Genomic DNA, 8,498 nt, shown 5'->3' on the forward strand with positions numbered 1-8,498 from the left:
TTAGAGAAAAAGCTTGGAACTGCAAACACTCCTGCTAACCCCAGGCCAACTCCAACTCAACTCCAGACTGCCCCTCACCACACAGAGACTCATGACCCCAGCCCAAGACTCAAGGCCCTAGAGCACAAGACAGTGGTGACTCAGGGCAGACCATTCTCCACCACTCATCGGTCTCCAACTTGCTCAAAGTGCAACCATGTCCCTGGAAGCAGGGGCATAGTTTGGGTTTTGAGATGTTGTAGAAAGGCCTAAATTGGAATGGATTCAGTAGCCTTATCTAAGACTTACTGTCCTTTTCTGAGCCTCAATCTTTCCCCCAGTGCAATGAGAAGCATAATCCTCACTCCCTCTCTCTTCCTGAGAGAAGGCAACTAGAGACTGTACAGGGTAGGGCCGGAGCTCCAGGTGCTACAGATACCACCTAGAAGCCACCTAACTAGGCAGGGAGGACACATCCCAGCAGGGGAGGAGGCACTTTAAGGGCTAGGTGGAAGTGAAGACAGGGATAGTTCCAGCAAATGCTACACTCTGGAGCCCAAGCTCTACGCCAAGATCAGCCCAGGGCCCCAGGGGGCTTTCTGGCTCACGCCATGGTCCACACCATGTATATGCTGATACACATACCCAATTTGAGGCTGATAAGAGCTTGAAAACCAAGAGCAGAAAGGGAGCCCCAAAGTCCAAGTTACCTTCCATTAGCACCAGGATCACATCTCTCAGGATGGTCAAGGTTGTCCCCAGGACCAGGATGGAGAAGATGAAGGTGCAGATGGGGTCTACATACTTGTACTCTGGCTGCAGGAAGAGGGAAAGGCAGACCTGTATTCATCACCCAACACCTCAGCTTCCTGGCACTGTGTTGGGGAGAGGGGTTCTCTCTGCAGGGTGATGTGAGCCTCATCCTGGCCCTGCCTCCTGATTTTCTACTCTAGTCCACATTTGTAATAATGAGCAGGACAGACCACAGGACAGGATAAGGCACTGTCCCTTCCCATCCCTCATTGCCCAAGAGGCTGAGGTATGGACAAAGCTAAAAGGAATCTTAGGCTTGGCACCTGTAGCACAGTGGTTACAGTGCCAGCCACGTACACTAAGGGTGGCAGGTTCAAATCCAGCCAGGGTCAGCTAAACAACTGCAATAACAACAACAACAACAAAAACAAATAGCCAGGCATTGTGGTGGGCGCCTATAGTCCCAGCTACTTGGGAGGCTGAGGCAAGAGAATCTCTTGAGCCCAAGACTTTGAGGTTGCTGTGAGCTGTGATGCCATGGCACTCTACCAAGGGCAACATAGAACATTTTTCCTCATCTTAGGAAAAAAATAAAAAATAAGAATCTTAGACACTATCTGGTCCACCATCCCCATTTTATAGATAGGGAAATTGAGGCTCAATTAGGGCAAGCAACTCACCTAACCTCATGCATCTAGCCAAGAGTAGAGCAAGGCTTTAAACCTGCCTTACTCCTTCCACTGCACCTCATTGGCTGTGTGATGGGCAATGCCTGGGCTTCGGCAGCCCACAGTCCTGGGTTTGAATCTGATTCCACTACTTACTGGCTGTGTGATACTATGCACGTCATTGAATCTTTCTGAGTTGTAGAAAACACTACCGCCTGCCCTTCACATTGTGGTGAGGGTCAGAAGTACAGATATTTGGTAGGTGTGGGTTAAATGTTCCTTCCATCTCCCCACCCTTTTGCCTCAAACTGGGAGGGAGCTAGAATCTGAAAAGGGCGCTGTGCAGAAAGGAGCCTCAGATGATCTGTACTCCCCTGCTCCCCACCTCCCTTTGCCCCTGGTTCTGACCTTGAAGTATATAATATAGGCTGCCACCAAGACGCCCACGCTCTGCAGAAAATCCCCAATCACATGGATGAAGGCAGCTCGGACGCTGGGGTTCTCCTGCTGCTCACTGGTGTCATGGCTGTGTGCATGGCCATGGCTGTGTGCATGGTCATGACTGTGCCCATGGCCAGACTGGTGAAGGGTTAACCCCATACTATGGAAGTGGAGACAAAACCAGGGGGCTCATTGAAGTAGCAGTTAAAAGTCACTCTGGGAGGCAAAAATTTCAAGCACCCAAATTCCATGTGGTATCTTTGGCCATGTGGGGAACCCAACCTGTGTGGCCTTGGCTAAGAGTGCCACAAGAGGCTCGGCACCTGTGGCTCAAGCGGCTAAGGCACCAGCCATATACAACTGAGCTGGCGGGTTCGAATCTAGCCTAGGCCCGCCAAACAACAATGACGGCTGCAACCAAAAAATAGCCAGGCGTTGTGGCGGGCGCCTGTGGTCCCAGTTACCTGGGAGGCTAAGGCAGGAGACTCGCTTGAGCCCAGGAGTTGGAGGTTGCTGTGAGCTGTGATGCCACAGAACTCTACCCAGGGGGATAGCTTGAGGCTCTGTCTCAAAAAAAAAAAAAAAGAGTGCCACAAGAGACAGCACTCAGCTCCAGTGCCATGCTGGGTCTGGGCACAACAATGCCACAGCGCTGAATCTGAGCAAGAAGGCATTATGGAAATCATCTAGTTCACCCTATCATGTTACAGATGAGCAAGGGAGAGAAAGACACACATGCTCTACATACCACTGCCTTTCACTGAGACCAATTTTGGGCATATCAGCTTGAAATAGACTTGGGTTTTGTCCCTAGAGACACCTGCTCCTGCAACAATTGGGCTCACCCCTCCCCACTTCAGGTATGAAGCCTCAAAGTTTATTCACTGATCTGTATGGGGGAGTGGGTGGAGTTGATGTGACCCTAGATAGCCTTGGCCTGAGGACCTGGTTGTTCCAGGTGCCAAAGCTCAGACCACTAGGGAGATTCTGTCCTGTGGCCTATGCTGAACTGTATCATGGCCTCCTTCCATTCCCTTACAGCAGACATAGGTTCAGGTGGGATAGCCAGGAGGAGGGGAGACTCAGGAAACCAAGGCCCCACTCACATGATGTTCACAGCCACAGCGCAGCCCGACGTGATCAGCATGGTGTTCCCCTCGATCTCATAGTTCCCAGAGATTAGCCGCTCCACAGCCAAGTACACTAGTACCCCAGTCACGACCCAGATGGACAGCACAGAGACCAGGGCTCCCAGGATCTCTGAGGAAGAACACAACCAACCCCAACACCAACCTTGGCATGGACCCCAAGCTAAAGAGGTTTCCCCTCTCTCTGCCAGCAAAGTCAGGGCCTGGGTCCAGTTGGGGCTCTGCTAAAGATATGGCTTGCATGGTTGCACCTTACCCACCATTCCTATTTCTGAGAATGTTAGAGCTAGGAGGAACTATGCAAGTTATCTGGGTCTACTCATTTCATTTTATACATACACGTAGAGAAACTGACTTATTAAAATACATACCTTTTCTTCCCGTGTAGAGGAAAGTGACAATGCAGCCCAGAGGTAAACTGAAGAGAGGTTAAAGCTGTATCTCCCAGCAGCCTTTGATAGCCTTTTCCCCCACCCAGTGCCAATCCATGGGGTCATGTGCAGTGACAATGCGGCTGTCATTTGTTCTTGAAATCTGACCACTGCATTGGTCAGGGAGGTGAACTCGGCCTCCCTAAAGACAAAGACCTCTGCGATGGCTAGAACCAGGGTTCCCCTACCAGACTGGAAGTTCCCAGAGGACAGAGGCCAAGGTTGATATCTTCCTTCATCCAAGTTGCCTTCCTGGCCTCACTCAGGGACCCACCTATCACGCCACTTAAGAACCTCTATTCTGACCCATCCTCTTTCTCAACCCCATCTCCAGCCCAATCAGGATCCTCACCAGCTCGCTGCCAGCCGAAGTTCATGGTCTTGGTAGCTGGTCGGGAGGACATCCAGATGGAGAAGAGGCTAATGAGCATGCTGGCAAAGTCTGTGAGCAGGTGGGCTGCATCGGTCATGATGGCCAAGCTGTGTGCCAGGTACCCACCTGCAGGGGCAGGGCCAGGAAAGTGGAGAGTCTTTGTCATCTCCCCAAAGAGCCAACCCCCTGACTATGTGTGTAGCAGGGAGACCACAGGCTCTGGGAGAAGACACACTGGGCTGCAGATCTGTGACCCGTGAACAGTGCAACTGTGAGAAAGTACCTTACTCTCTCTGAGCCTCAACTTCCCCTCTCTGTGAAATGGGCCAACAACATATACTTAGAGTAACCGTTCTCAACCTACGGGTCACGACCCCTTTGAGGGTTGAATGACCCTTTCACAGGAGTCGCCTAAATACATCCTGCATATCATATTTACATTACAATTCATAACAGTAGCAAAATTACAGTTATGAAGTAGCAATGGGCTGGGCGTCTGTGGCTCAAGCGGCTAAGTCACCAGCCACATACAACTGAGCTGGCGGGTTCGAATCCAGTCTGGGCCCGCCAAACAACAATGATGGCTGCAACCAAAAAATAGCTGGGTGTTGTGGTGGGCACCTGTAGTCCCAGCTACTTGGGAGGTGGAGGCAGAAGACTCGCTTGAGCCCAGGAGTTGGAGGTTGCTGTGAGCTGTGATGTCACAGCACTCTACCCAGGGGGATCTACCCAGGGGGATAGCTTGAGGCTCTGTCTCACAAAAAGAAAAAAAAAGAAAAAAGAAGTAGCAACGAAAATAATTTTATGGTTGGGGGCAACCACAAGATGAGAAACTAACTGTATTAAAGGGTCATGGCATTAAAGGAAGGTTGAGAACCACTGACTTAGAGGGTGAATGTGAAAATCAAGTTCAAATAGGGACCAGAAAGCATAGTAGATACTCAGTAAATGCCCTTTCCTTCTAGGAATTCAGGTACCTTCCATTATCTACTAGCTCTGTGTGATATTTGGCAAGTTACTTAAACTAAATATGCCTCAGTTTCATCATCTATAAAATAAGGAGAATAACAGTACTCATATGGTAGCACAAGCTTGTTAGAATTGCATGAGAAAATGTGTATACAAAGGGCTTAGCTTAGTAAGAGTTCAATAAATAGGGCTATTAGTGTTAATAGTATTACTGGGATCATCCAGTTTATCCATGTGCCAACTTCATTTGGCACAGAAGTCCTTACCAATGATTTCCCCGATCATGAACACCAAGCAGATGGCAGAAGCCACATAGAGTTGGCGCCGGGCACGCTCCTTCTTAGGGTCACCTTCACTGTCAAGATCCTTTTGGGCATGACAGTAATGGTTGCTCTGGGCAGCCACCTCAATGGCCTGTAAGTCCAGGCTGTGTCCAGACAGAGGGATCCAGCCAGTCCCATCCTGCCACAGAGATCCCATGTACGACCTGGCCAGAGAGGAAGACAGAAGGAGCACAGCTCTGAGATGGGGGAAGGAGGGCTGACTCCAGTTTCATCTCTCCCTGAAGCCTTGGTGTTCCCAAGTGTGCAATGGGAAGAACAGCTAAGGACATTCTAAGCTCAGATCCCTGAGGAGTGAGCAGACGTTGAGAAGCCTGTGTTCAGACACGGGTGCCGGTGCCGGAGAAATGGGAGTCTGGTGGCCTTAGTCCCAGGGTGCTTCCTCCTCCCCCACTCCTTCCAAGGCCAAGAGGAGGCAAAGACCTTGGGAACTGGCCAAAGGGCGGCTGTCCAGTCAAGCAGAGAATAGCTCAGGTTCAGGACGAGAGCAGAGCCCCACTCCAGCACACTTAGGGGCACAGGGCCTCCCCAGGAGAGGACTCCCCCCTCCACCCCCGAGCAAAGTACTGGGCAGGGCGGAAACTCCTGGTATAGAACTCCGCCCCCTCCCCTGGAGAGCAAGGCTTAGGATACGTGTTCAGCGCCAGAGATGACCACCTGGACCACAGGACCACGGTTAATTTCCCCTTTCCCTCACCTCACTCCACCCATCCTCTGCGGCTCCAGTTCAAACCGCAGCCAAAACCAACCACTGCTAGGACGGCAAATGAGGAGTTGCGTCTGATTCCGCCCAAAAGCCCGCCCCTCCCCAGGCTGTCTCCTTACCGAGCTCCAGACCTGGCGTTCAACAGGTGCTGCTTCTCCATGGCCTCCGTGAGTCCCCGCGCTGGGTCTCGGGAGCTGTGCGCCGCCGGCCGGCGGAGTGTGCCCTGGAAATTGCACGCGGGACTCTCCGCGATGCTCACCTACCTGCCGGCCGGGAGGATCCCGCGCGCCGGGCGCTCCCAAGTCTCGGCTCCCGCGTGCCGGAGCCGGCTGCTGCGCCCCGCGCCGCCCCCTTTATCCGGCCCTTGCCACCCCGTGTGAAGCGGCCCGCCGCGCGTCGTGTGCAAAAGCCCGCGGGGCAGGGGGAGGGGGCGGCCGGCTAAAGGACGCCCGGCGCTGCCCCTGACGCCCATCCTTGCGCCCACTGGGCCCGAGAAGCAGAACTGCCTACGATAAAAACCTCAACAGCCTTCGCCCAGTGCGGATTGGTGAAGCGGGCAGTGCCCACTATCCTGCGCGTTGTCGGGCGCGCCCCCACTGGAAAGTTCTCCAACTTGGTTTGTAGAAATCCTGGCTGGGCCGGCGCAGAGGCTCACGCCTGTAATCCTAGCGCTCTGGGAGGCCGAGGCAGGTGGATTGCCTGAGCTCACTGGGTTCGAGACCAGCCTGAGCAATAGTGAGACCCACCCCCCCCTCCAGAGGTTGCTGTGAGCTCTGACCCCACGGAACTCTATCGAGGTCGACATAGTGCGACTGTCTCAAACAAACAAACAAAAAAACCTCTTTGGCAGGAATATTTCTCCTCGCCTCAGAATAGGGTCTCCAGAGGCTACAAGGTAGTGAATCCCCCCTGAGGCAAAACGCTGTCCTGGGCTTGATCACGTTTCCTCTCCCAGACTGGAGACACGGGAGTGGATTTGTTTCTTCCCCTCGGCTAGGGGGTTCCTGGGGGTGGGGGCTCTGCCTCCTCTCAGGCTGGGACACTGTTCTTCCTTAGGGCTGGTTACTGGTTGGGACTGACCAACCCACCCTGGCCACTGAAATAGCGCCAGTTCCTCTTCTGTACACTCTAACTGGACTGTGGAGTGGCCAGCTTTATCTCCATTCCTGCAAAGAACAGTACCGTGGGCAGAGCTGACCACTGCCACCATCCCTTCTTGCCTTCCCGGCAGCTCACTTAGCCCCAGGAAACTCCACAAGCAAATGCTGGGGAGATGCGGGCAGAAGGTGCCCTGAGTGGTGGTGCCGCTGGAAGAAGCTTGGCTGTCCCTAGTGGCCAGCTTGGTGCCTACCTACTTGAAGCAGGGTCCTGGGGGGAAGCCCTGGGGGGGAACCAAGGTGGTTCCTGAGTGCTGGAGGCCTGTGGTACCCCAGGCTGGCCTCTAACAGGTGCCCTCCATGGAGAAAGAGCCTCTCTGACCCGTCGCTGCATCACGCCATCATCCCTAGAACCCTTGGTTGCCAGAATCACAGCTTCGTGGGGATGGCCCTTTACAAAGCCAAGAGTCAGGTGTAGGCCCCTTCTCACACCACTACTGGAGGACAGGAAGGGGTTCTTTCAGTTTCTCTTTCTATGGGAGTCATCTTGTTAGGAGACAAGGTACAAGGACTGAGGATGGCCCAGATACGCCTGCTTTGGTTGTGTCCTCACTGAGTACCTTCCCACCTCCTCTGGACTTTGGAGTGTGAAAAACCTCAGACTTTGCTGTTTTCTTTAAGGTATAATCTAAGGATCTGTAGGCCCCACGTTACCTGGAACTTACAGGTCCCTGCATTAGACCACCTGAGTCAGAATCTCTAGGTGTGGAACCTGCATATTTCCCAAGATTCCCAGGGAGTTTTCTGCACAATTCAAGTCTGAAGACCCCTGTAGTAAACTCTTTTAAATCATCACAGATATGTATTCACCTGACCTCCCCCCTAGATTATAAATTCTTTGAAATTGCGGATGAATTTTATATTAACATTGCATTTTAACTCAATACTGAGCACCTACAAGGCACTTAAGTACTGTGAACAGAATTGAAATAAAGAAGAACTATAAACAAGTAGAAGGCTGGTCATTTAATCAGGTAAGAGTAAGTGAGGAGGGTACTGCTCACAGGAGTTTCTTGTTGGGCTATCTCAAGTATTATAGTTTCAAATTGCTTAGATTCCTGTTTTTGTGTGTGTGTATGTTTTTGTTTTTGTTTTTGTTTTTTGTCAGAGTCACAAGCTGTGACCCTGGGTAGAATGTCGTGGCGACATGGCTCACAGCAACCTCCAACTCTTGGGCTCAAGCGATGCTCTTGCCTCAGTGTTTCTATTTTTAGTAGAGACAGGGTCTCGCTTTTGCTCAGTCTGGTCTCCATCTCCTGAGCTCAAGCAATCCACCCATCTTGACCTCCCAGAGTGCTAGGATTACAGGTGTGAGCCACCGCCCCAGCCTAGATTCCTGTTTTATAACCCATACAGGTGTGAGCCACCGCCCCAGCCTAGATTCCTGTTTTATAACCCATTTAAGGACAAAACATTTATGCCTGGTCTATTCATTAACTCATGCCTATAATCCCAGCAGGACAGATCACTCAAGGTAGAAGTTCCAGACAAGCCAGAGTTCCGTAGCCAAGACTCCATCTCTACAAAGTGAG

At 52.0% G+C, this 8,498-nt stretch overlaps 1 protein-coding gene across 1 annotated transcript in view; it reads right to left on the reverse strand.

Annotated features, from left to right (window-relative positions):
- Positions 1-5,969, reverse strand: part of SLC30A2 (solute carrier family 30 member 2) — an 8,627-nt gene extending 2,658 nt beyond the window's left edge. Inside the window, exons 1-6 of the mRNA XM_003799846.2 lie at positions 5,929-5,969; positions 5,029-5,249; positions 3,773-3,919; positions 2,948-3,101; positions 1,809-2,001; positions 690-795 (exon numbers count right to left, since the gene is read on the reverse strand). Coding sequence (XP_003799894.1) covers positions 690-795; positions 1,809-2,001; positions 2,948-3,101; positions 3,773-3,919; positions 5,029-5,249; positions 5,929-5,969 — 862 coding nt within the window. The remainder of the gene's footprint in view (positions 1-689; positions 796-1,808; positions 2,002-2,947; positions 3,102-3,772; positions 3,920-5,028; positions 5,250-5,928) is intronic.
- Between the last annotated feature and the right edge of the window lie 2,529 nt (positions 5,970-8,498).

Source organism: Otolemur garnettii, unplaced genomic scaffold, assembly GCF_000181295.1.
Source record: "Otolemur garnettii isolate 467f Iridium unplaced genomic scaffold, OtoGar3 scaffold00156, whole genome shotgun sequence".
In the NCBI taxonomy this organism is placed as follows: Eukaryota; Metazoa; Chordata; class Mammalia; order Primates; family Galagidae; genus Otolemur; species Otolemur garnettii.